Source organism: Cydia fagiglandana, chromosome 6 (assembly GCF_963556715.1).
Source record: "Cydia fagiglandana chromosome 6, ilCydFagi1.1, whole genome shotgun sequence".
Classification (NCBI taxonomy): domain Eukaryota; kingdom Metazoa; phylum Arthropoda; class Insecta; order Lepidoptera; family Tortricidae; genus Cydia; species Cydia fagiglandana.
Genome location: NC_085937.1, coordinates 9583902 through 9611060, shown reverse-complemented (window position 1 = coordinate 9611060; position 27159 = coordinate 9583902). Strand labels below are relative to the sequence as shown.

Here is a 27159-nt window from a genome sequence, read left to right as displayed (position 1 = left end):
ATTATCATTCAGAAAACAATTAACCTGTAGTTTAATTTATTAATATGTGCTACTGCATAGTTGTAATATTAACTTCTAGCAGACAATAACTTTAATTACTTTAGGTATTAATATTGTTACTTTATCATGTCCATTAATGCAACAAGTATGTAATTAGTAAATAACTAAAAAAATTAAGGAAGTTACACTAATGCAAGAGAAACTGGACCTAAAGTACATAGTAAATAAAGGTTATAATAGCTTAATCACATTAATAAAAACATTAGATAAATTGCTTCTCAAGTAATATGTAATGCTGGCAAATCAAGAATATAATTGCTATGTGAAAATATATACTGTAATCAGTACTGATTTATAGAAACTTTAATTGTTTATAAACTTGTTCGTAGTACATAAATATAATCAATCCAGTTATCTGAGTATGTGACCTGTGTCTTTGGCACAGACTATGATGACCTCTTGTTATCTTTGCAAACTTAATAACCAATGGAAGTATACTTGTTTCCCTATTTTTTGATTAAATTAAATATTGAAATTTAGATAGATTTAATACATATTATTTTACTAAATTTTATGTAAATTAGAACTACTTAAAGGCAGGCAAATTTCTGGTTTAAATCTATATAACATTAGATCAATGATAAATATCTATCAAGGACATTTCTACTAAAATGCAAGAAAGTGAAATGATTACTTCTAATTAGAATGTACAACTATGATTGCTTTTATTCTTAGCCGACTGTTTAATTAATATAAATAATCATACCTGTAAGCCAAAGTCATACATTTAAATAACTTTGTAAGGGATATCTCAATGGAAAGCTGTTGATGTTGTTTACTATCTTCTTTATCAAACAATGAGGGAGGTTCTTTGGACCCTGGAACCGTGTACGTCGCCACCACTGATACTTTCTGAACATTTTGTTCTTCATCTGGTACAGGAACGGCCAAATCATCGAAATCATCTTGGGCCTCAGCTTCAAAGTGCGACACCATGAAATGACCAGAATGTATTGTCTCCTTCCCTGTTCGCGCCTGCATCTTCTCTATATGAGGCATTGTTCCCCCGCCGTCGTTCATAAGTCCAGTTATGAACGCGTTTTTTTGTTCAATAATTCTCTTCATGAAGGCCTATCAACTTTTAGATTTAGACATATTTTTACTTATCACTCACTCACAAATTCACATTGTTTTTTTCCATCTGACTGACAGACAAATAACCTAATGTTGCCATTGATGATAAATATTTTTCGTCAACAATGTTACAAGGAGTAAAATATGTATCTAAAAAAAATATTTTATATAATAGATTTTTCCACTTAATATCTGTCAAGCCATCTCCGTCTGTAGAAAACAGCGGCAAATTTACAAAATGTAGGCGTTTTAAGAGTTATCGTCCCATAGAAAATTTGAATTTCGCGTCTTTTTCTACTGACAAAGTTGTTTGACAGACTATATATAGCCTTGTTTATTAGATTATCGCACTAACACAAATTGGAATTCATCTTGCGTCTGCACCTCCATTTTATGAGTAATATCGGCCATAATCGGCGAGCCTTTGTGTTTACGTCAACGCCACCTGTGGCCTATTTTATAAAGCTACAAGTTACAATTTACAAGCGGAAGTCTCTTTCTAACTCTATGTGTTAGAACGAGACTTCCGCTTGTAAATTGTAACTTGTAGCTTTATAAAATAGGCCACTGATTTGATCAGACAATTTAATCAGATTGGATTAAATTTTTTCCCGCGTTACATTGTATTGTACGGCCCCTTAATATATTTTTTCACAGGTAATCTTTTTGATCAGTCAGTTTATCAATGTCAGCTGTCACGACCATACGTCATACTTGTCATTTACACTGCTTTCTTCCCGTATTGTGTACTGGATCTCACGTTTATCCCGCCAATTTCTCAAAAAATTGCCTTTGTTCTGATCTACCAAATAAAAATAACATTATGAATTCTCCAAGTGCGAGATCTCCGATGAATTCTCCGAGTGCAAGATCACCCTCATATCGACATATTGCTATAAAGCACAAACATTCTCCAATTGAACTCAAAGAAAAGATGAGGAAGGTGTGTATTATTTTATAATTATCATGCTGGGAAAAGTAGTAAACGTACTTTGATTCATATATGTAAAGCCGTATGTTTTTCTTTCACAGACTTATAAAGATAAAGTTCAAAATTGTCGAAATATGCTTCTGAACAGGCTCCGTGGCACTGAAACGGACCTACGGGAAACATTGACTGATATCTATAAAAGTATGTTTAACTTCTCTGCGGAAACAACAATCACTGACGAAGAAAATGAAATTATGGAAGAAATAAGGAATGAATTGGTTCAGGAGGAATTACAGTGGTTAGTTTTTCTACATCTATTTTTGCATTATGTCCTTGACTGCACCTAATGAAAATCGGTAGTCATTTTCATACTACCCACATCATTTTTTCTGTGTTCATGGTATGTACCTAAAGCTTGCATATAACAATGCCATCTCCACCAAAGTGCCGGGAGATGTTTTTAAATGTTGAACATAAATAGTTCGTTGTCATACAACAGAAATTAAAATATTCAAGAAAACACCATTTGGAATATGCAGTCAGTTAAAAATTGATTTGTAATGTATCACTTTTTTAATCATTTAGGTTGAATTTTGCTTAACATGTTTTCATCCATTATGAGGATCATTGGCAGAAGTACCACTTACAACCCCAAACCTGCTCCTATCAGATCAGCATTTACATATTTTTACAAAACATACAATATTGCGGTGGTTATAAGCTCTGCATATTTAAATTTTTAATACATCTGAGAATCATAGGACATTGTAATAATTTGCAGCACAATCTTTCGCAGGTGGCTTGAAGAACATGAAAAATCACAGGCTGAAAATGTGGACTGGTCTATGATAGAACAGGAAGACAATGTAATATGCCCAGTGTGTCAAAAAGATAACTTAAAACTTGATTTCGGTACTTTGACTTGTTTGCTATGCAGTTTTAATATTCAAACACAAAAGTCTTTAGTAGAAATTAAGAAATCCCTGAACAACTGTATTGAAGCACATGGGGCTTTATGCAATAATCAAGTTCTGTTTACTACTGTTACTGAAGTGAATGAGAGCCATATTTACCTCATTTGCGACAGCTGTATGGAAATGCGACTAGTTGTATAAAAGAAATGTATAATTTGTATACAAAAATTAATGCACACACTTAGGCCCACTTGCACCATTCCACTAACCCGGGGTTAACCGGTTAAGCCTGAAGTTACCTTGGTAACCAGTACAATTTGACACTGGGTTAACGGTTTAACCGCTTAACCCCGGGTTAGTGGGATGGTGCAAGTGGCCCTTATTGACAAAGTGAGACAGTATTATAACAAAGCTCGGAACCGGTTTTTTCTTCATAAAAAATACCGGTATTATAATGTTTTACGTTCTTTGGTTTATCATTTCATTTTTGATAGGTCAATCTAATAATACGAAGTTGTTACCTAAATACATGATTCATTCCTACGAAAAGAGCATACAATCATTAAAAATATTGGGCTATTTTGGGATTTAAAAAAAAACCAGATCCGAGCCCTGATTTATGGATTATTGACAAACTGTTTGGTTAGCTAATTTCAAATGGTTTCATGTTATGTTCAATGACTCTTTCTTTTTGCCACATTGTGTTGGTTATTAGGATAATCATTTAGAAAGGTTTTTTGCACAGCAATATACCTCTTGTTTCATGAGCAACCACATGGTTACTGGTTAACTGGGATGCCTTAATTTTGGCTTAGGCAGTCAAATTTCTTCAAATATCATAATATTATTACATATATGTTTCATCAGTGGCGGATTTGCAGTCTTTGCCGCCCTAGGCCCTAGGCCCTGTAGCCGCCCCTTTCAGCAAGGCATTTATAATATTGACTACATTTTGAGTTATTTCTTGGTACCATCAGCGAATTTTTTGTCACAATTTGCCGCCCCTAAATATCTTGCCGCCCTAGGCCCGGGCCTACTGTGCCTTAGGGCAAATCCGCCACTGTGTTTCATATTGGTCTTGATATTCATTGCTTGATTTGGTAACTTCTGCATGTGACCAGCCTGTTGATTTGTCTTTAAATTGTTAGAAGTGTTAAGAGGGTAGTCACCAAAGAATATAATACTCACTAGGAGAAGAACGATAACTCCATACAAAAAAATGTCCCCAAACGTTTATACGTTTATACTAGTAGCGCCTTCGTTGTGTACCAAAGACTAAAGTTGACAACCGGTTTAGCCTGGCGGGTATTGGTATTATAGGTATATAGTAATTCTGTTAATAAACATATTTGTTATCTTCATATCACGAAATATATGAAAGATGCAAATAAACCCTTGTTTGTGATATTATCAATTGATTTAAATAAAAGGCATGTTTATATTTATAATATTGTATTATTTATTAAAAAAATGTTTTACTTATAGAAATATACACTGAAAACTGGCAACTGGCAACTTAATAAAAAATAGACATTAATAAAGCGCATTCACAAAGTTTTCAGTATTATACAAATAACATTAGGCATGCCTACCTATTACACTTTACACACAGATACACTACACTTTACACACGGCATTTTACACAGATTTCCAACTTGTATTCATACATTTCTTCACGGTTAATTAATACGCTTTCCAGGTGCGTTATGACTCGGTTCCTTCTGAACCCACTAAAGCTGTATAAATTTTCTATGTGCATTGCTGTAATCTATGTAGGTACAGACTTACAGTCTTAAGTGGTTGTACCGCTACGTTGTATTTATTATTTAAAGATTTAATAAATAAAATTTTCGTTATGAACTTTAACCACAGCAGTTGGACAGAGTCATTGACAAATATATTTTTTTATTATGGTGGGTAGACGTACCTACCCTCCATATATTTTATGAACATTGATAAAGACAGTTGGAAGCAAATATTCATTATAAAACTTAATCGCGTGTAATTAAGTTTTAAGCGTTTAAGTCCCGTTTTATGATTAATTATGTATAAAATTCGTGATAATTTAAATCAGAGTTGGGAGCAATGTTGCTGTAGAAAAATGTTTTTATTTTTATTACTCGCAACTTTTTCTCGGAGGCCAACGCACACATAGAAGCTTCAGGCGCACACATGCGCAATTATTTGGGGACATAACTTTCTTAGGAAGTGAACAGGCCTTGGTAGTCACTACATTGTTATGAATTTGATTTATATTTGTGATATATCTTTAAGAGAAGCGTCTTCTTAGGTATTTTCTTTGGAATTTGTTATTTATCCTAACAGGTTTTATGATAAAATAATTCGTAATAAAAATCCAATTACAAAATAAAAAATGACCTTTATTTCAATTCATGAAGCATGGTAACAAGTTATATTGTAAATTATTATTTTTGTCATATAGTCGGAGTTAGAACATTTTAATATACGTGATTATTCTACCCAAATATTAGACTAAACGGTAACTTGTATAAAATGTCCATTAATAATAGTATAAAACAGTACCATTATTTTCACCGACAGTATTACATGGGCATCTTTGTAGTATAATTCATCATCCTTAGTATAAATGGTCAACTAATGTGAATTATTCTAGGCCTGCAAACAAAAGCCCTCGATTAGTACACGCATACATATTAAATGATATTTAATCACACATTTACCACAATAGTTATTATGCATATCAAGATACTGTTAAATATTAATCCTTAATAATCTGTCCTCTTAAATATGTTTATAAAATTAAATATGTAGTATATTGTAAGGAACCAGGCAATGTACCCTTTAATATTAAGAAAATACAAATTATATTTTTTAAATCTGTAAAGTGTAACATGGGCGGTAATCGAGTAACCTTGCTTTCTTGCTGCCGCCGTGGCCCTGTGGGAGGACACTTCACTTATTCCTAATTATCCTCTCGTGCTGAGCATTAGTGCTAGCACTGCGCAACGCTAGCCGCTCAGTCAGAGAGCACTGATAGGGTAATTGCGTCAATTTACCGTCCAGTGTCAGTTTCCGTCCACATGACGGATTAGCAAATAATACATTCCATTTTTAATTTACTACTTGCGAAATATATTTTTATGTAGATAAATAAATTGTTTAGAATAACTATTGCAATAAGTCCAAATTTGTGGAGCAATGAAGGTTTATATTCAAATTTTGTCAAGTGAACGAAAAATAGAGCCGGAGTAAAACTAGTGCAATTACCTACCCTACATACTTATCGATTAACCAGCGCAGACTGTTGCTATCAGACTTGCATCTGCATACTTATTTGAAATATCAACGTGAATTGTACCTAACAGTGCTACAATCTGGGATTCCGAAGATTCTCCTCTTGCTGGCCAATCTCATCACTTGCTGTAATTTTAAAATAAACAGTAAGGTTATACTTAGTGGAGAATATTTGAAACCCACTAATATAATTATGAAACACGAACCTTTGGAAGATATACGAGGCTAATGCATCAATATGTTCGGTGCATTTATTTCAGATTATTAATGATAATGCAGGTAGGATAACTTATCTAAATCTTAGAATACCTAATTGTCGCGTGACGCCAAACATAAATACGCCAAGTCAATTTAACCCTTTGAATACCGAAAATATTTTTTGCCAAATGCAAATACGTGCCACGCTAAATGCACCAAAAGCGATAAAACGTATGTTGATGGTGGCATAAATGTCGTGGCATGATCATAGAATATGATCATTTCATGAAATGCCATTTTAGAATTGATCACTTCATAGTATGGTTAGATTAGGTTTGACTTTATCATGATGTGGCCAACCAATCATTTCATTATATACTCGTATTTGACACATCATAAAATTATCAATCCTAAGGGTGGTATTTCACCTGTCCAAATTTTTTGTCCAATGTGCATTGCATCTCGCTCTGTGAGACTCGAATACACATTGGTCCAATATGCGGGACAGACGGGTGGTACCACCCTAAGAATTGGCCACGACATATAACTATATAGGTTTCAGACGAGTTTGTAATAAAATCGGTATTTTTTTGTAAACATTGCTTACAGGGCACTACTTTTTGGTGGTCAAAGGGTTAATTAAAATCGTTATTTGTCGAGTAATATTTAGTTCCCAGTTCGGCTGGCATTTTAATAAGATGTAAGACTTATATTGCGACGTCTGGGTCAATATACGACGACAATACAAATTATATATAAGTAATTACTAAACTAACATATTACGATAAATAAATGTCATATCTGACCAAATTTACATGGAGCCGGGCCTTCGACATTTGAACCTCACGTCGTTGTAATTTCACTCTTTTTGTGACGCATTATTATCATATCACCCTATTCAGCACCTTATTTCATATCACTTGTTAATTCAACATTCCCTTTTTGGACAAATAAGTACCTATACAAAAAACAACAATGACGTCGGTTTAAACTCTGAAGACCTGCCCTGGTATAAGCGATGCAATAAAAATATGAATATAAATAAGCAATCACAAAAAAAACTGATTAATCAGGACAATACTTTTGACTTCATCTGAAATAATTTTGTATATTCCTTGTGATTATAATTTGAAGGTCAGATGACTTCATTTCTATCAACACAATCTAGAATATACTTTACTTACATATTTTTTTAAACATTTTGTTTTTCTTATTTAAAAATTAGCGACACTGTTTAATAAACAAACTATCAAAATCGGCACAACAGTCGTCCATATAGTAAGAGTTTACAAATACTTATAATTAATAAAAGGAAAAATAAACACTTTAAAGGCTTCGCGAGATCTAGAGCCCAAACGAGGTTGGGTACCTGGTCGTGAAACGGTTTCAAGTGCTGCTATGATAGGCTAATTTACACTTAAATATTTATATCAATCATTAAATTGAATGTATAAAAAGAAACAAAGACATACTTTTTGGAATTTTACCAATTTTTAAATTAAAAACTCATAGAAGCGGTGGGATGGTTGTAACTAGTTAGGTTGTAGACGTCACAATAGCGTAGGTACGTCTTTGACTTTAGGTACTCAAGGCAATAATTTCCCAGTTTCATAATATGCATTCAAACTAAAGCCGCAGACTGGACGCATACTCGCGAGGCGGCGGCCAGCATTGGCCGCGTGCGTCCAGTCCGCGGCCCAACGGGTCTCGCTTAGGCCCTTGATCTCACACAGCCTTAGGGCCTCCCCACATCTAGCCTCTTTCGAGCGTCGGCGTCTACAACTCTATGGCCACTGCTCGACGCAACGTCGACGCAACTGCGCAGCGACGTCATTTTCCATAGCGCTGACCAGACGCCGACGCTCGAAAGACGCTAGATGTGGGGGGGGCCCTTAACAATTTAGCTATTTGTGTCGGGCGTACTTACTATATAGGTAGACCTTGTACATCCATGAGGTCCTCCTGCTGGTGCTGGTGCTGGTGCGCGGTGGAGGCGAGCGGCACGGCGAACGCGGCGTGGTGGTGCGGGCGCGGCCGCCGCGGCGAGCGCGCCGTGATCACGCGCGGCTTGTGGATCTCGTCCATCACTGATGGCGCCACGTATGTGAAGCCCTGGGGGTCGAAATACAATACATTCATGTACTCCGACCCAAATCAGTTTCATGCTAATCTCGTTTGATTTTACTAAAAAAACCGAGCTTGTCTAATTTCTGCTGTCCCGATTTATTTATATATTTCCTTTGATTCATTGATTGTATAATAATATATGTGTTTCTACGGCGAGCTACGTTTGACAATTCAGTTCTCACAAGTGTGTCTAAATCGAAACAGGAAATTGCCTTAAACTTTATACGTCTGATACAATCGAGGAACCTTTATGAGAATGGATCTGAGCGGTATCCCAGACGGGATGATCAAATCGACCGAGTTGATCAGAAATGATATTGGCGTCAAACTCCAATTTATTCACCAATTTTAGATTTATGGTAATATTAGAGCCCTCTAAATTGAAAAAATGCCCCTGAACGAAAATACTGGCGTCACAAATTGGTATTCTTGCGTCCGCACCTCATTTTATCAGTAATATCGGTCATTATCGTTGGTTGTATTTGGCGAGCCAAATTGGCGTTTGCGTCCGCACGTCCTGATTCGATCGGGCAATTTAATCAGATTGGTGAAAAATTTACTAGTCTGGATACGCCTTTATTTTCAAATTAAGTCGATCTTTGATGAGACTGGGATACTAGGCGTACACGAAGAGAGTCCTATGCTCAGCAGTAGAGGGTAAAATGATGATGTCTACGTTAAAAAATAGGTCCTGACCTGGAACATGAGGTTGGCACTTTCGCTAAGTGTCGACTCATCTGGCGAATCGATAGGCGTCTGTAGTGTGAAGCGGGTGTCGAATTGAGAAACGTCGTCTTCACCAGTCTGAAAGAAAAAACATTTCTATTAACTATTTATGTTGCTAAAACTGATGTAACCTATCCCTAACTGACCGTCGCCGTCGATAGACCTGTCATGGGTGTCGCCAGGTGAACAGTTAATTTTAACTAAATGTATGCCCTTTCCTCCCCTCGGTCATCGGCTGTAGCCATCCCCCCTCCCCCTTTATCTCCGAAACTACTGGGTCTAAAATTTTGACTTTATAGTTCTTTACCTATATATGACAGGAAAACCAGACAAGAGTGAGTCGGACTAATTACTTAGTTTTTGACCGGACCCCTACGGGTTTTTTAAAGGCAATTCCCTCGCGTTTCACATAAAAAATTCATTGTTAAAAATTGGGTAATGTACCCTTGGAACGCGAGTCCGACTCGCACTTGGCCGGTTTTTTTAAACAGTAGGTCCAGTATATAGAATAAAAACATGGCAAGTGCGAGTCGGACTCGCGCACGAAGGGTTCCGTACCATAATGCAAAAAAAAAAAGCAAAAAAAAAACGGTCACCCATCCAAGTACTGACCACTCCCGACGTTGCTTAACTTTGGTCAAAAATCACGTTTGTTGTATGGGAGCCCCATTTAAATCTTTATTTTATTCTATTTTTAGTATTTGTTGTTATAGCGGCAACAGAAATACATCATCTGTAAAAATTTCAACTGTCTAGCTATCACGGTTCGTGAGATACAGCCTGGTGACAGACGGACGGACGGACGGGCGGACGGACGGACAGCGAAGTCTTAGTAATAGGGTCCCGTTTTACCCTTTGGGTACGGAACCCTAAAAAAAGCACCTGAAAAAAGTTGAATGTCTTTTTTATAAAAAACATTTAATTCTTAGTTGACGAACGGGTGCAGCGTTCGGATGATTGTCGCTGTAGTCATTTTACCGTGTAGATGATACATGGCAGTAGGTATTGGCAGTACTAATGTTCTCGATTGATTGTATCAAGGTTCCATAACTGGCGTTAAACAATTGAATATTTATCGCTACTAATCGGCGATCTCGTTCCACTTTCTTAGTTGTGTAGTTGCGTTAAAGGAATAGGTATAGGTCAATGTCAATTAAGGTTCTTATATGAATTTTAAACTTTTAAATCAGTTCCCCTAAAATTGGTCTAGGCTTCCATGAAAATGGAAAGAGATAACTAAACAATTCAATAATTAATATCGCCCAACGCCCATGGCAATAATTGGCATGGTGATGGATTATTTAGAACGCTTCGGAAACTCAAATGTTTGAGAGTGATAATAGTCATTTTTTTTTATACAATGAGCAAAAGCTGCTTGTGCTAATATTGATACCCGAGCAAGCGAAAGACGCCAAAATTGAATCCCATTGGGTTTCAGACAGTTTCATGAAACAACGGCTTAACTAGCTAAAGTCAAGGTAGAGTGCAGTAATAGCACAGAATAAATAATATTACTACCGTACAGAAAGGAAACTTCCTACAAAACCAAAGTTTGACAGCGGTTCAAAGTCGAATCATGTCCTTTTCTAAAGTTTGTAATATATATGGCACTATTCCTTTCGGCTATTTAGGGTTGTCAAAATTCAATCCATTATCTTAACTGTGGTCGTGCACACAAAGGGACGTCAAGTTGTCTCAACCCTAATAATTGCTCAGAGCAATGCTGAGCCGAGCGGAGCCGAGTTTGGCTGAAGTCAGGAGTTTCGCACCCCTGGTAATAGCAATAAGAAGATAAAATACCCACCAGTCTAGGTTTAATAGGAGGTTCCAGTCTGCGAGAGAACACGTCCTCCCAGTTGACATGTTTGAAGAAGGCGTGGCCGCGCACGGCCTGAGCGCCCGCGGCGCCGAGACGCTGGGTCTCTGATCGCTTCATGAGGCGGCGGATGAGCTCGCGGGCGTCTTGTGTGAGGTAGGCTGGTAGCATTAGTTTACCCTTTAAAATTTTCTCTATAGTCTTTGTACGATTGTCGCCGGTGAATGGAGGCTGAAAGCAGAAAATTCTCTTATGATACCATATTAATTTTACAATAGTAGACTGCAGCTTTATCTCTAGGGAATTCTTCTGAATGAATGCTAAAAGTGGTTGACAACCCGTCCAATCCGGCAGAGAGTTCCTACACCAGCATTTCCCAAACTATGGGTACAAATACGACCCATTGGTGGGTCGCGAGCGAATATTGAATGGGCCCTTAAACTGCAGTTCAATTCAATTCAATTATTTATTTAATTTGAATCATAAAGACTATGGAATATAAGTGTTACAAATAATATTTATGCCCACTTTTTAAGATGGCCAAGAGGTGGGTCACAAATTTGGCAGTTTTTGTTACGTGGTTCGTAGTCCAGCCAACTTTGGGAACCACTGTTCTACCTTCTACACAATATCATATTGTCTTACCTGTCCAATGAGCATGTCATACATCAGTGCTCCCAGACTCCACCAGTCCACGGCTTTTCCATGACCACTCCGTGTCAGAATCTCTGGTGCCCTACAAATAATAAGAGATTAATGGCTGTTCATATTTTTAGTGTGAAATATGGTACCATATGGTCATTTTTCAAAAAAAGAAAAAAAAAACAATATATCTTATTTAGGATGACTTGCTATTAAAGAATAAAAAATCTATAGTATTGCTAAATTAAATATAATAGCTTAAAATGTTAATTTAATATTACAGCTTGGCAAAAAAGAGTAGAAATTAAAAAGTGGCAACACTGTTGTAGTGTCGTCCCTTTCAAACCAATTTATATAAGAAAACGGGGCGACACTACAGTGTTGCCACTTTTTAATTCCTACTCTTTTTTGCCAAGCTGTAAACTATTATGTATTAGTTAGATATGTACTTATCTACAAATCAGTTCTTAATCATGATAGTTTATCTCTAATGCTGATATTTAAACTAGGCAATATCATCCATATGATACTCGTAAATATGAGTTCTAATAATTCAAAATTATGGCTAGAAAAAAATTGTAAAGTTACTTACAAAACAAATACTTACATATATTCAATGGTACCACAGAATGTGTGTGTGACAATACCCTCCTGAATATGTTCTTTACATAATCCAAAATCTGTAAGTTTCACATGGCCTTGGGCGTCCAATAGGACATTTTCTGGTTTCAAATCGCGATATATTATGCCTAAACTATGTAAATGTTCCAGTGCCAATATAATTTCTGATAAATAAAAGCTGAAAGAATACAATTTTGTTATTATTTCAATTCAAAATTACAAAATTGAGCAGCATTCTAAAATGCTTAAGAAAATATTGAGGTTTCTAATTCATTTTGTTATTGTGTAAAATTGCTGTAAGCTCTTGAGCGCCACCATCATGAATTCATTGGTTTACCAATGTTCACAATTGATGATATGAAAAAAGGGGGTGTAGTGAGCTTATTAAACCTTAAACCAAATGTTAATTAATGCAATTATGTAGGAGTCCTTAAGATAGCTATGACAAATATATAACTCTTTATTTACATGTTGCAATTGATAAATCAACTATGGTTTTTAAAAATATAAAATATTAAATATAAATGACAAGCTATCCTATATATTATTTTATTAAGAATGTTCATTTTCTTTAGTATGCAAGTTTATAATTTAGTGTGCAAACAATGCACTTCATAAATGAGTTGAAGTATACTAACCAAGCTGTGTCCTCTAGGAAAATACCTTCTCTCTCAAGATGCATAAATAGCTCGCCACCACTTAAGTATTCTAAAATTAAGTATAGTTTACCACCTGTTTGGAAAGCATATACCAATTCCACTATAAATGGGTGCTGAAATAAAAAAAAAATTTTATATGCAATGTCCAATACCACGCAAAAAATAATAGTACTAGGTACAGACGATTCACTCCCTAACAAAACGCGTCTGTTACGATTAGGACAGATATGACCGCTAGGTGGCACAAGCGCCACAGTGGCATATGGCTAGCTACCAAAATTGGTGTGTGATGGATGTACTTGTAGCTACGTCTTGTGATACGACAAAATCGAGGAGTGAGCCACGCCTGCCAATGCTGCTTTAAAGATGTTGTAAGTATTTAGTTTAGTTTAATTTAGGTACTGTCCTATTGATAAAAGTTTCTGTTTGTTACAACTCCTGCAATTTTTTCATTATTAAGGAGTGTATTAGATAGGTAATTATTTAAAACAAAATTCATATAAATACCTTTACAGCTTCTAAAATATTTCTCTCAGCTTTTGTGTGTGCGGTGTCTTTTTGATTTCGAACTATGGAAGCTTTTTTGAGCACTTTCATAGCAAAATGTGCACCCGCATCAGTTCCTGTTATTTTTCGCACTTGGAACACTTTGCCATATCCACCCTTTCCCAAAACTTTGCGCAGTTCGAAATCTTGAGGACCAAGTCGTTTGCATTGTCCCGGGTTAACATTGTCTTCAGATAGTTGGATTGTCTCAGAACCTTCTTGTCTGCAAAGTTTAACCATTACTTATTACAACACTGTGATGACATAATTAGGTACAGTAAAACCAGGTAACTTTAGTCCACAACTTACAACTATGATCCATAATCAAGTTCCAAAGTATGTCAACATACTAAAACGGATATACCAACATAGCAAGGCCAGAATAAAAACAGATAAATATGGTGAGCCATTCAGGTTGCAAAAAGGCGTAAAGCAAGGAGACCCTATCTCTCCGACACTGTTCAACGCATGCCTAGAGGCCATATTTAGAGTACTAGAATGGGAAAACAAAGGTATAAATATAAATGGGAAGTACATAAATAACCTACGGTTTGCGGATGACGTTCTAATTGTGGCCGAAAAACCAAAAATACTGGAGGAAATGATCCTAGAATTTGACACAGCATGCAAGGAAGCAGGCTTAGCAATGAACATGAAAAAATGCAAAATTATTACTAATGGAGATAAAATACCAATAAAGCTTGGAAGAAACAATATGGAATATGCTGAAGATTTCACATACCTGGGACAGATAGTTTACTTCAATTCAATTCAATTCAATATTTTTATTTCGAATAAAAAAAAATCCATATTATTGTTAGAACAAGCAACACTTATAAATCTATATTAGTAATAAAAAGAACATAAAAACAAACAAAAATAATTACTTATTTACAACTAAAAGCGGCGTGGTGCGGCGACCGGCGGCGCGTGCAGCCGCACCCAGCGCGCGAACATAGGCGAGTCCCAGCGCTGCGCCAGCACGTTTAGAATACTGTTTGGGCTGTGGCGAAGACGGTCGACTAATGACGCACACCGTTTTCTAATTATTGCGTCGAAACTATCGGTGTGCGCCTCGGCAAACATAGTTGACGCGCTACAGTAACGCGGCAGCCCAAACAGCACTCTAAACGCGTTATTGTATTGTACGCGAAGGGCGCTGTATGCCCGCTGCGTAAAGCTGACCCACAGATTGCACGTGTAGAATGTTTGGCAGTATGCTTTAAAGAGCGTTAGCTTCACTTCATTACTACAACGAGCAAATCTGCGGGCCAGCATGTTACTACGAACACACAACGCCCTTCGCTCCCTCTCTATGTCATCATTATCTGTCATGTTTTCTGTTACCCAGTGGCCAAGGTACTTGAACTTCTGTACAACTTTTAAAGCGGTACCACAAAGGGTAACAGGTGTCATTTTGTATGATTTTGGCCCAGCTTTAAATTGCATTACCTCGCTTTTCGAAGTATTGTACCTTAACCCATGGGTAACTGCATAAGTTTCACATATCTTCACCAATCTCTGTAGTGCACCAACCGAGGGGCTCAACAGCACCATATCATCCGCGTAGCTGAGGTTATTAACACACACCCCATCCACGTGACATCCGACATAGGTACTGCTTCAAAGACAGACTCGACAAGGAAGTAGACTACAGAATAAGTAGAGCGTGGAAAAAATACTGGTCTCTAAAAGCAATTCTAAAGAGTGACATGTTGATGGCCATTAAGAAAAAAGTATTTGATACTGCTGTCCTACCTACCTTAACTTACGGTGCCCAAACCTGGAGCCCCACCAAGAAACACACACATAAACTGAAGATTTGTCAAAGGGCAATGGAACGGTCCATGCTAAAAATTCAAATTAAAGACAGAATCAGAAATGAAGTTATAAGAGAGAAAACTGGAGTAAAAGATGTAACACAAGCAATAAAAAAGAGTAAATGGGCCTGGGCTGGCCATGTATGTCGCACTACAGATAACTGGTGGACCAAACATGTCACAGAATGGTTACCAATAGACACACCGAGAAAACAGAAAAAACCGAATACTAGATGGAGAGATGAGCTACGAAATTTCGATAGATTCTGGTGGAGAACAGCACAGAATAGGAAAGAATGGGAAAAACTGGGGGAGGCCTTTTCCGCACACGCGGCATGCAAATGAATAAAATAAATTGAAAAACAATAAAAGTTAAAAATTAATAATTTAATAAATAAGTATAATAACAAAGAAAGTGTAAAAATAACAAAAACGCATGAAATAAAGGCTATTACTATTACTATTACTTACTACTAATCAAGTTCCAGTAAAATATTTATATTATAAGTATTTTTCAAATTATTTTGAGTTATAATATAGAAAGAGCATTCAATTTAATATCTATAAATAAAAAAAAATAATTAAATGAGTATTAGTGTAAGGTCAAAATGAATATAACAAGTACAAATCCTACAGGCTCCTTAAGAATCAACATTAGAAACTGGACCATAGTTGTACTTATAAGTCTTATAACTCTGTATCTTTAGGTACTTCAATAAAAGTAAACATGTAATTTGTACATTTTCAGGTAGTTATAATGTTTATTGGTTAACCAACCAAATACAAAACCGCTTGGATCTGTCACTGAATGACCTGACTTTAACCTACATTATTTGATTGTGTAATGTTTTGATCTACCCTCAAATGGCTCCTTAAGCCAGTTGAGATTTTGTTTACTTTTATTTAAATACTAAGGATACAGACTATAGAAACTGGACCATAGCAGTTGTATAATATAGTTACCTGAATACCTGATTTGACAGTACCTAATTATTTTATGATGTACTAATAAAATAATGAAGCATTATAATTCGTCTTTACTTACTCAACAATGCTATTCACGTGTAATTCTGGCTCGTAATCAACCTGCATTCAAAACAAGGAGAGTTAATTGTTGCATGATCAATCACAAAACTGCTCTCAACGTTTGAAAGTAATAAAATTACAAATAAGGATAAATAAACATAAATGTAGACCAATTTCATTCATAAAAGTGTTACTTTTGAACCACGACGAAATTTATCCTTGAGTTGTAATTGAGAATTTACTTGGTCATGTTTTTAGGTTAGCATCACAAGGACTTTGCTGTTTGATACAATTTGCATAAATACCTCATCGACTTCAATAATATCGTCCTCGTCTGAATCTCCAACGTTTACAGTATCAGGATCCACATCTAAATCCAAATCAAAAACACCTGCCATATATGATGACATTTCTATAATATCACATCAGCAAAATGCTCTCTTTTGAAATAATACCAGACAATGGATTCCGTGTTGACAATAGTCTAATAATATTTAATAAAACGTGATTTAAGCAGTTAATTAAAATTTAATTCAAGTTTACAATGCAAAAGTAATACAACTTCTGTCACGCAAATGTGAGTGAAAGAACCGAACCGAAAAGTGTGGAATGGACGAAATTGAATGAATGAAATTGCTGAAGTCACACACACGAGTCAATGACCATTCGATGAGTGTGTAGCAAAATATATAGTAGACTTAAGAACTTTCTTTTGAATAGATGGCGCTACTATTAATATAGTCTATCAAACAACTTTGTTTGTAGAAAAATGCGCGAATTTAAAATGTTCTATGGGACAATAACCTTTTGTGCCTCGTTTTGTGCCTACATTTTTTAGGATATGATAATATTGATAATCTATGAAGCCACTTTCGTCAGCAGAAAAAAGTGCAATATTAAAAAACGTAGGCGCCAAGGATTATCGTTATATAGACCAAAGAGTAAAGTAAGTATATATAGACGGTCAAGCAAATCTTGTCAGTAGAAAAAGGCGCAAAATTCAAATTTTCTATGGGATAGTAATCAAAGAATAATAACCCTTCGCGCCTACATTTTTTAAATTTGCCGCCTTTTTCTACTGACAAGATTTGTTTGACCAAGAATATAGAAAATTTTAATTTCGTGTCTCGTTCTACTGGCGAAGTTATAGATGGTCAAGCAAATCTTGTCAGTAGAAAAAGGCGCGAAATTCAAATTTTCTATGAGACGCTATCCCTTCGCGCCTACATTTTTCAAATTTGCCGCCTTTTTCTACTGACAAGATATGCTTGACCAAGTATATTTGACCGGCAGCCGCTTTTTTCTACTGACGGAAATGGCTTGACAGACTATATATTTCTTTATCTATTTCCGGTTGTCTTTTCCATTCGCTTTTTTACTCTGTGGTACCCTTTCAAAACATAGGAATAGGATTTGTGAAAATATTTTTTTTGTTACGTAGTATTCAAATAATTTTTACAAAACTTTTATGGGATACTTTTAAAATTAACTACAGATTTTTGATATTGTATAATTAATTAATCATTGATTATGTAAAATCTTATAAAAAAAATCTTTTTGTTGTAATTGGAATTTGAACGTACTTTAATTACGATTGTTGAACGTTAAGTGAGGGTGTAAACATGTATTTAATGTGTTTTTATTATTTTGATTGAATAGTTTTTCATATAGTTCATAGATTTACTTTAACTTTGAGCAAATGTGTATAAAATGTACGTATGCAATTCAACTTTCAACCAATTTTTAGTTATTAAAGTGAAACCTTTCAATGGCTAGTGACAGCGACAAAAGTTCGAATAATCTTGATTTGGATGGATATTTGAAAAACAACAAGAAACAAGGGAGTGGTGGAAATATTGGTAAGTTCTATTTTGCCCTTTGTATGATTTATTTCATTATTGAAAGGATCATTGTTTTTCTAACCTAATTTGCCCAGTTAGATTAAGTCATCAGTGGCTATTTCTTCCACCTACATGCTTCATATATTTGGTCTGATCGGATTTGTAAATAATGTAAGTTTGCTGCATCATATATTAAGTGTATATAAACATGTAGTGTTATAACACTTCTCAGTGAGTCATTACAATACCTATAGTACTTGAAATTATTTCAATTTAATTAGATGAAGATATCATGAGTCAAATTTCATGCTTGATACTGTCTAAAATACATCCCATCATTAGCTTTCTCTGGTTTTTTATGTTTGCTATTTATTATATTTTTCTGAATAATTTATTGCCAAACTCATGTTGGTCTGGCCATGGTATATGAATTGTTGTGTATAATATTTAACTTTTGCATGACATCTTGTTTTGTACTAATAGAGCTGCCATACTGGTTACTAATAGATACCAGATACCAGGTTACTTTATTCTATGAAATCCTATAGTAGTCATTATAATCTATGTTTACACTACAGCTGCTATAATTAATTAGCCACAAATCGGGAGACAAGCAAAGAAAAAATACTAGGACTAGGCGAGGAAATCAACAAAAGTTGAATAGGTATAAGCTAATATACATATATTTTTTTTGTATTTGTTTAAAATTTGTATCTTGGGGAAAATAATTATGTTCGAAGTAGGATGTGGGTGTAACAATAACTAAAATGTTACAGAACAACCACTAAGCTATACCTATGTCATGTACCTAACTTTGACTGCAACAAAAATTAAATAACTAAACAAATGAGGTCTATAATTGTGTAAGTGATTCTGTCATGTCAACTTCCACACACACCAGCACAATGCCATGTATATTTTTTGCCAACAAATGTGAACAATACTGTACCTTGCTTCATACCACATAAGCAGCTTCATGTTGTATCTATTGCCATGTTAGTTGTTGGTCCTGTGGATGATATTAAGATATTTAAAAAACTTCAGTACAGTCAGATTCATAGCACATAAGTGACGTTCCACAGCAAAAGGTACCTTATAGCGGCTGGCGCTTACGTCGCATTGCGCCGCAATAATATTGGAGCGACGTTAATAATAGCGTTAAAGCGCCAACCGACATAAGGTACCTTTACCGTGGGACGTCACTTATGTGCTATGAATCTGACTGTACTATAGATAAATATTATAGACAGATTTGAAAAACCAGTCGAGCAAAACCTGTACATTTTGTTGGCCATTTTAAAAATAAGCATTGATTCTTATTGTGACAATTATGTAAGATAGATGGAAGAAAATACTTCTATGGGTAACTCAAAAATTTACTACATTTGAAAACAATAGGAATATAATATGGGTGCTGTCCTTGTATCCCCGCAACACCATGCATCAAACTGGAATAAGCCCAGTGTGCCCCACCGTGGCCACAGAATAAATAATAGTACTAGGTACAGAAGACTCACTCTCTAACAAAACGCGTCTGTCACGATCAGCACAGATATGGCCGCTAGGTGGCGACAGTGCCACGCGCGGCTTATGGGAAACCCCAAAATTAGGGTCGAACGGATGTACTTTTAGCTACCTGTAGCAAAGCAACGAAATCGCGGAGTGAGCCACGCCTGCCTTGGCTGTCATTAACTAAGTTCAAAAATTATAAGTCAATAATACCGAGGATTAGGTAAAATCATATTTTTCATCCAGACAATTTAGGAAATTAATAACATTTTCTGGGAATCATTTGCACATAAAGTATTAAAATTAAATTTATTAGATATAATAATTTTCCTGTTAGTCATGCCAATTGTCTATTCATTCATTGAAACTGAGAAGAGAATAAACTGACTTATTGGTAGGAATACTTACTTTTATTGGGTTAAAAACTTGTAGATTCCAATTCTCAGTAAACCAAAAACCAGGATGATAAAACTATATGTTACATCTAAAGAACAGCAGCATCCGGTCTGGCATAGCAACATCTGGCATGGTACTGAGGATGCTGGCAGCATTTCCTTGCTGTATTGCAAATTGATGAGGTCAAAATATCTCTTTCTCGCTCTAACTTATAGCTCTGTCCTTAACTTACGTAGCCACGTACGGCGATCACCTTACACACTATTGATATGTGCACCACACCGCACCGCGACCTTGGCGGCCGCGGTCAAAATATATTATTTTCGCTCTAACTTATAGCTGCGTCTTTAACGCAAGTACGGTGACCGCCTAACACACTGGATACGTGCGCCGCACCGCACCAAGGTCGCGGTGTGGTGCGGTCTGTTATGGCTTTAAAGGCCGTAACACACTATCGCACCGCACCGCGGCCGAGCGAGAAACTTTAATTATTGGTAACATTGAACTTTGTTTTGTTAAATAAATAAAAAAAAGATATCTCTTTCTCGCTCTCACTTATAGGTGCGACGCACCAAGGTCGCGGTGCGGTGCAATAGTGTGTTACCACTTTAATACATAAATGTGTCGAAGTCTAGTCAAATGTCCTACCCCGGCTACACACGTAACGATAAATCGTAGCGATAAAACTGTGCAGTCCGATTGACACACACTGCACAGTTTAATCGCTACGATTTATAGTTAACGTGTGTAGCCGGGGTTAATAAATTAAAAATTAGGTTAATGTTTCCGAACGTGTCTTAAGTTTTAATTCGAACCTATGATATTTTATATGTAGATGTGTTATACACGTTCCAAAATTGAAGCACTCACCTCGTGTCATGTGTACGAGTTTGTCTCAGTCTGCCTGACGCAAGCGCGAAGGTGTACACCGGTTAATACTTTTCCATAAATAACGTGTATTAAGCAACAAAATGCCGACCTGCGTTATGTTGAAATGCTCAAATTATCCGCGGAAGCGTAAAAAAATTGACGGCGTCACATATCATTGGTAAGTAAAAGCTGAAATAACCCGTTTTTCTTCGGTTTAATCTTGAATTAAATAAACCCAGCCGCCATTTTCGCCGGCTGACAGAACGAGATAAGTTTATGTTCTCATCAGCGAGAATGACAAGGACGCACCAACTGCGTACATAGATTATCATAGCAGACGCGTCATGGTAAGTTGCATTCATTGTTTGGTGCTTGTCGTACAAATAAAAGAAATATACTTATACTTGGTCAAGCAGATCTTGTCAGTAGAAAAAGGCGGCAAATTTGAAAAATGTAGGCGCAAACGGATAGCGTCTCATAGAAAATTTGAATTTCGCGCCTTTTTCTACTGACAAGATTTGCTTGACCATCTATAAATTTCAACTTGAATATTGAAGTTTTTTACTTGAACGCATTTTTTCTTGTATTTAAGTACAACAATTGGCAAATTAAAGATTATTATTGGCCATATTATTGTCCGGGTCGCGTCAATTAAGTAAATAGGTATATTGCTGTTTATACAAAGATTACTACAAAATTAGTATTTATTGTCAACATTTCATTTTCTCACACAGTAACAATTATTAATAACATAAAATTGTTAGTAAAATAAAGGATTTTGTTGTTATTGAGTTTGCTTTTTGTCAAAATGTTTCTATAGTATAAGAAAAATGATGAATAAACAGTATAATATAATATCTTTTATTTACATAACTAAATATGAAAACTTTTTACTACGGTAGCGAGTATATTACTACATAAAACTGCATTAAAATTATTTGCACCTTCTGTCAAACATCTTAGTCTTTGATATTTTTTTTTCTTAATAAGTTTTACGCTTCGCGCCATATTCACTGTTTGCCGTCGTGTTATGGTGGTATCACTGATTTACCAAATTCACGCGCAAGTGACAAACACTAGCCGTCTCTTTTTTACTTAGGTATTCTTTTAATTGTGCCGTCTCTTTTACGCATTTGCGTATGAAGTTGTAAACAAATTGTAACTAATGCTGCCGTGTCGTTGGCAGCATTGGTTGGCATCATTTTTTTCGCTTGATATGTTAGTGTATGGCTTATCTACATATAAAATATCATAGATTCGAACATCATTTCGGAACGGCGCAGTTTTATCTGCCGTGTGTATGACAAATCGTTGTCGATTATCGTAACGATTTGTCATACACACGGCAGAAAAAACTGCGCAGTTCGGACTGCACAGTTTTATCACAACGATTTATCGTTACGTATGTAGCCGGCACTACTTTGTTCAGCGAACTGATATACATGGAAGTATTCTGTCCGCTTAGTTATGACCCAACGTAAACTATTCGATTGTAGGCGGTGCTTACAAACTATTCGATTCGCAACTTCAGTTCGTCCGAGATGACAGTCAGTGACGGATGGCTAAATTGATTTATAAAAACAACGTTTTTTTGTAATTAAAAATGTTTTCATGTGTCGTGAAGTGGTGCAGAAGTTATTTTAGTTCAAACCAAGGATAGTGGAATCACTTTTCACTTGTAGTAAACAGATAACTTCAGTAAAATTTGGAATAAACATGACGATTTGTTTTCAATACTACCGTGCTAAGCTAAAACGTAACAACTGCATACGACTTTCATAACAACATACGACTTTTTAAATTGCGAGGATAATAGGGATGGTGTTATGCCAAATGAAGTAGACTATTTTATTAACTTGTGCTTGGTTTAGGTATTTTCTATATAATTATAAATGTAGTAGGTAATTAATTCTTTCTTACAGATTTGTATTTTCCTTTTTTATTTCATGAGATGGAGCTGTAAAAAAACTACCTCATTCATTCAAATTAATAATCAAATTTGATATTATCATTTTACATTACTTTCCATTCAGATTCCCACAAGATGCTATTCGCAGAGAACTATGGAAAAAAGCTGTCCAATTAGAGAGACATGAAATTAAGTGGATGCCTGGAAAGATATCTAGAATATGTTCTATTCATGAGATATAACTCGTGAGATAATCATACCCGGTCTCCTATATGTAGATACACTTCCACTGAATTAATTTAACAAATACACACATTATCTGAAAATGTTGATCATTCGAATCCACCCTCTACCGTCACATATATGTAGGTTCTCTCTCAAGCCATTTCCGTCAGTATAAAAGAGCGGCAATTTTAGAAAATGTAAGCGCGCGAACGGGTGTGGTCCCATACAAAATTTTAATTTTGCACCTTTTTCTACTGACAAACTTGCTTGACCGGCTATATACATATAAAATATTTCCATTGGAACTGAAAGTGGGGACTTATTGTAAATTTTGCAGGCTGTATAGCCAGTCCGAATTCTAAGATCAAGTTTACCATACATTTACAATGGCGTACTTGATCTTAGAAAAACGGACAGACTATACCTGAACGTGACTTCGCACTGCCATACAAATTTATAATAAAATATACAAAATACTTATTATAGCGGAATACATTTATACAACAATGATATATTTACTTATGTTGAGTTAGTCTGTCATTTCATAACAACATTTTAACTAGTTATCTTTTAATCTGCATTAAATTATTATACGTGAATTATTTGACTGGTTCTTCAATGTATGGCATAAACCTATCCCTGTCCAAGTCATATTCTAATCAAATATGAACCGCAAACTCTCAACGGCCAGTACGTACAGCAAGAAGGTTATTAGCGGATTAATGTCGCTGATTGGTAGTTATTGACATTATATGCATTTCATCTACACTTAGCTATGTACCATTAGTGTAATAAAGATGACTATTATTTTGTTTACCAGCTTTGATTACAGGCTCTGTAAACGCGTCGTCTTATTTAAATGTAGGCGTAATTTTGTATGTGTGCTAATTTGGCCCGAGAATTTGAACGGTAATGTTCCTAAAGGCGGTTTCCATACTAAATATATGCGTTCACTGACTTTGTTGCTTATCATAAGGACGAGATTTGCTTGTAGTATCTTTATACATATAATCTGTCAAAGCTTCCTTATGGCAAGCGACAAAGTGGGACTTTTGCTTGAAAACGACACAAATATGTTAAAAGTCTATGAGACGAGCTATATATACTGGGTCAAGCAAATCTTGTCAGTAGCAAACGGCGGCAAATTTGAAAAATCGCGGGTTAGCAACACTGTGTTCGAATAATTCGAAAATCGCGTGTCACCTGTGTTTTATCTGTGGAATGTGGATCGCGAATGACAGCCATCATCTTGTTTGTTTACAAATGGTTTACAATGTTTACATTCTGAATCGATTCTATTTCAAGAGATATTTCTGCTGTGTCACCATTAAATACCAATATATTAAATAAGACTGTGCTTAATTAAAGCTAAGGTGCCTACAATACCTACAGTACCAACTGAGAAATCTAATAAAATATGAAAATCCAGTATGACATCTACCTGCTGAAGCAATGATTTTATTCATACATTCTTGTTTAACGGCATAGTCCACTTACAATTTTATTTTGAGATCTTCAAATTAGTTAATCATTTTTATCAACATCACACACCGCTTTTAAATTGTCCGTCCATACGTATTAATAACAATTTCAAACATTTTCAATAGAGAATCCGCGAGTGACAATTTGAATTGACGTACGTGACAAGGCGCGCTCAGCGGAAAAAAAAAGTTTTGGTTCGATGTACATTGTACATTGCTGCTTTTCTTAAGCCCGCTCCACACTCGTGCGCGAATCGCGGCGCGAAGCCGCGAACGCGAGTCTGGAGTCGATTTCGCATATCAGCGAACTAGACTCCACACTCGCGTTCGCCGCTTCGCCCGCGATTCACGCGCATAGTCTGGAGGGCGCTTTAGCGCAATACTACTCTTTGAGTGTTGCCCTACTTTAGTTTGCTTTACATTGCTACTGACAAGATTTGCTTGACGCACTATACTTTATATTGCGCGAGGAAGTTCCCGGATCTTCTGTCACCTGTTACCCCGGCTACACACGTAACTATAAATCGTAGCGATTAAACTGTGCAGTCCGATTGACACACAGTTTAATCGCTACGATTTATATACTGGGTCAAGCAGATCTTGTCAGTAGAAAAAGGCGCAAATTTGAAAAATGTAGGCGCGAAAGAATATCGTCCCATAGAAAATTTGAATTTCGCGCCTTTTTCTACTGACAAGATATGCTTGACCATCTATAGTTAACGTGTGTAGCCGGGGTCAATAAATTAAAAATTAGGTTAATGTTTCCGAACGTGTCTTAAGTTTTAATTCGAACATCATTTCCGAACGTACACCTTCACGCGAGAGCTTTGACAGATGTCAGTTCATGACTTGTGATATTTTTGTTCTGTGTGTTTAAATGGAAACAACACACAAGCTGTAAATTTCTGTACCAGGAGAATATGAGCTAACTACACATTTCTGAAAATGAATTGCACTTTAGAAGAAAGCACAACAGAAAGGATATCGCCTCTGCTGGAGAAAATAATAAGTAGAATACAGTCGCAAAACAACGCGCAGGAATCCACACAAAAAGATTATATGTTTATATTGATTGTAGTTTTGATGATTGAAAATGGATTTCTACCTCTGAAAAGTGACTTGGAGTTGTTACACAATGTTGAATCCCTTGACGCCGAGCAGTTGAGAAAGTGGAAGAATAACTCTTCTATTTATGAAGCAGTTTTTTCTATGCCTGGCATGGAGAGCTTTCCACTCAAAGTTATAATGAGCCCTTTAGGAGCAATGGTCCTACTCAATGTTTTGATCAACAAATTAGACTTTGAGACATATTCAGTTTGTTTGCCTGTCAGTAGATATGTTGTGTCACCGCAGGCATCCAAAATTCCAATGATTTTTCGTGATTTGAAACATTTATCTACTGTATTTAAGAATAAAATTTTGTCTGTAGTCAAAAGTATTATTCTTACACAATTAGGATATTCAAGTGCTAGTTTGATTGGTGTACCAGAAGAAGTGTTTATAAAAATTATGTTATATCTTCCTGTTAATGAAATTGTTCAATTATCAATGCTATGTAAAAGATTAAATTATTTAATAGATAATGAAACTCTGTGGCATGAATTGTGTAAAAGGGACTTTGGTAATCAGCTTACTATCAGATCTGATGACTGGAAAGAGGTTTATAGGGAATTATATATTGCAGAACACAATAGAAAACTACCAGAAAGTCATCGTTTAGCTGGAAGTATGCATGATCATATGGATTATTCAGATTTTGTATCTTATATTGATAACCCCATGTGGGATGTAATAATATAAATGAGGAAACAAATACATTTTTTTTATTTAATTACCTTCTGGTTTGAACTGCAGTAGCTGTCATTGCACATGTGATTTACATAAATATTTTATAACAAACATGACATTGCAGTAATGGGACAGCATTGAAACTGGAAAAAGTAGAATTTATTGAGTTTGTTATTTTCTTTCTATCAATTCTTTGAACATCTCTAATCTAACTACTTACTATATATTAATTACCTCTGTTCTTGTTTTAATTTGAGTAATATTATGTGTAATTGGTTTGGGGAATTTAAAAACTCAGAAGTGCCTGCTTAATTAATACAAAAATTTGCTTTTAAAATAACATAATGGGTATTATTTTTTTGTCGCAAAATAAGGGTGAACTATTCCGTAATAAAACTTTTCTTCATGGAGCCTTGATAAAGCCTGGGTGTTAGAAGTTTATATGGAATTTAAATATTAGACATTAGACAAATACCTATGTAAAGTTGATATTTTTATTTATCTGTTATTATATTCACGTAATTGTAATTATTTACTGATTATTTTTATTCTTGGGTTTGTTCCATTAATTTTTAGACCTTTTTACTACCTACGGCCAGGATTAAAACCTTTGTGTGGTTATTTGGGTGTATTTTTTTTTTCATCTTATAAAAAACTGTTGTCAATGAACCACTAATCTAAGAATACAATTTCAATTTTGGCTT

The 27159-nt window shown here is 35.5% G+C and overlaps 6 protein-coding genes across 11 annotated transcripts in view; 3 read left to right on the top strand and 3 right to left on the bottom strand.

Annotated features, from left to right (window-relative positions):
- LOC134665136 (MLX-interacting protein) overlaps positions 1-1214 on the bottom strand; it is a 41749-nt gene extending 40535 nt beyond the window's left edge. Inside the window, exon 1 of the mRNA XM_063521975.1 lies at positions 767-1214. Coding sequence (XP_063378045.1) covers positions 767-1125 — 359 coding nt within the window. The 5' untranslated portion in view covers positions 1126-1214. The remainder of the gene's footprint in view (positions 1-766) is intronic.
- A 645-nt stretch (positions 1215-1859) lies between these two features.
- LOC134665135 (uncharacterized) lies at positions 1860-3182 on the top strand. Its single transcript, XM_063521974.1, has 3 exons — positions 1860-2077; positions 2167-2363; positions 2862-3182. The coding sequence occupies exons 1-3, from the start codon at positions 1958-1960 to the stop codon at positions 3178-3180; spliced, it is 636 nt and encodes a 211-aa protein (XP_063378044.1). The 5' UTR covers positions 1860-1957; the 3' UTR covers positions 3181-3182.
- Positions 3183-5339: 2157 nt separating this feature from the next.
- Positions 5340-17033, bottom strand: LOC134665133 (ribosomal protein S6 kinase beta-1). Its single transcript, XM_063521971.1, has 10 exons — positions 16742-17033; positions 16456-16496; positions 13552-13813; positions 13024-13157; positions 12372-12563; positions 11768-11858; positions 11111-11353; positions 9277-9384; positions 8381-8565; positions 5340-5616 (listed from the first exon to the last, which is right to left on the bottom strand). Coding segments are annotated over exons 1-10 (1362 nt in total). The 5' UTR covers positions 16847-17033; the 3' UTR covers positions 5340-5615.
- Positions 14468-15206, bottom strand: LOC134665134 (uncharacterized). The gene has a single exon (XM_063521972.1). The coding sequence runs from the start codon at positions 15145-15147 to the stop codon at positions 14488-14490; it is 660 nt and encodes a 219-aa protein (XP_063378042.1). The 5' UTR covers positions 15148-15206; the 3' UTR covers positions 14468-14487.
- A 1001-nt stretch (positions 17034-18034) lies between the features above and the next one.
- The window catches only part of LOC134665130 (phosphatase and actin regulator 4), a 74610-nt gene continuing 65485 nt past the window's right edge, over positions 18035-27159 (top strand). For 5 of the 6 annotated variants that reach the window (XM_063521961.1, XM_063521964.1, XM_063521963.1 and 2 more), the window contains exon 1: positions 18035-18295. In XM_063521961.1, the coding sequence (XP_063378031.1) occupies positions 18205-18295 (91 nt within the window). In that variant the 5' untranslated portion in view covers positions 18035-18204. The remainder of the gene's footprint in view (positions 18296-27159) is intronic. The other variant, XM_063521967.1, reaches the window with a different exon arrangement.
- LOC134665132 (uncharacterized) lies at positions 25487-26479 on the top strand. The gene has a single exon (XM_063521970.1). It carries the CDS (start codon positions 25613-25615, stop codon positions 26465-26467), a length of 855 nt encoding a protein of 284 aa, XP_063378040.1. The 5' UTR covers positions 25487-25612; the 3' UTR covers positions 26468-26479.

Bases quoted from the DNA above. Each gene is read 5' to 3' on its own strand.
- LOC134665135 (XM_063521974.1), top strand. From the start codon at position 1,958: ATGAATTCTCCAAGTGCGAGATCTCCGATGAATTCTCCGAGTGCAAGA. The intron at 2,078-2,166 runs GTGTGTATTATT...TTTCTTTCACAG, and splicing joins TCAAAGAAAAGATGAGGAAG to ACTTATAAAGATAAAGTTCA. The intron at 2,364-2,861 runs GTTAGTTTTTCT...AATCTTTCGCAG, and splicing joins GTTCAGGAGGAATTACAGTG to GTGGCTTGAAGAACATGAAA.
- LOC134665133 (XM_063521971.1), bottom strand. From the start codon at position 16,846: ATGTCATCATATATGGCAGGTGTTTTTGATTTGGATTTAGATGTGGAT. The intron at 11,859-12,371 runs GTAAGTATTTGT...TATTATTTGTAG, and splicing joins TGTGGTACCATTGAATATAT to GGCACCAGAGATTCTGACAC. The intron at 9,385-11,110 runs GTGGGTATTTTA...TTTTTCTTTCAG, and splicing joins CTCCTATTAAACCTAGACTG to ACTGGTGAAGACGACGTTTC.
- LOC134665132 (XM_063521970.1), top strand. From the start codon at position 25,613: ATGAATTGCACTTTAGAAGAAAGCACAACAGAAAGGATATCGCCTCTG.
- LOC134665134 (XM_063521972.1), bottom strand. From the start codon at position 15,147: ATGGTGCTGTTGAGCCCCTCGGTTGGTGCACTACAGAGATTGGTGAAG.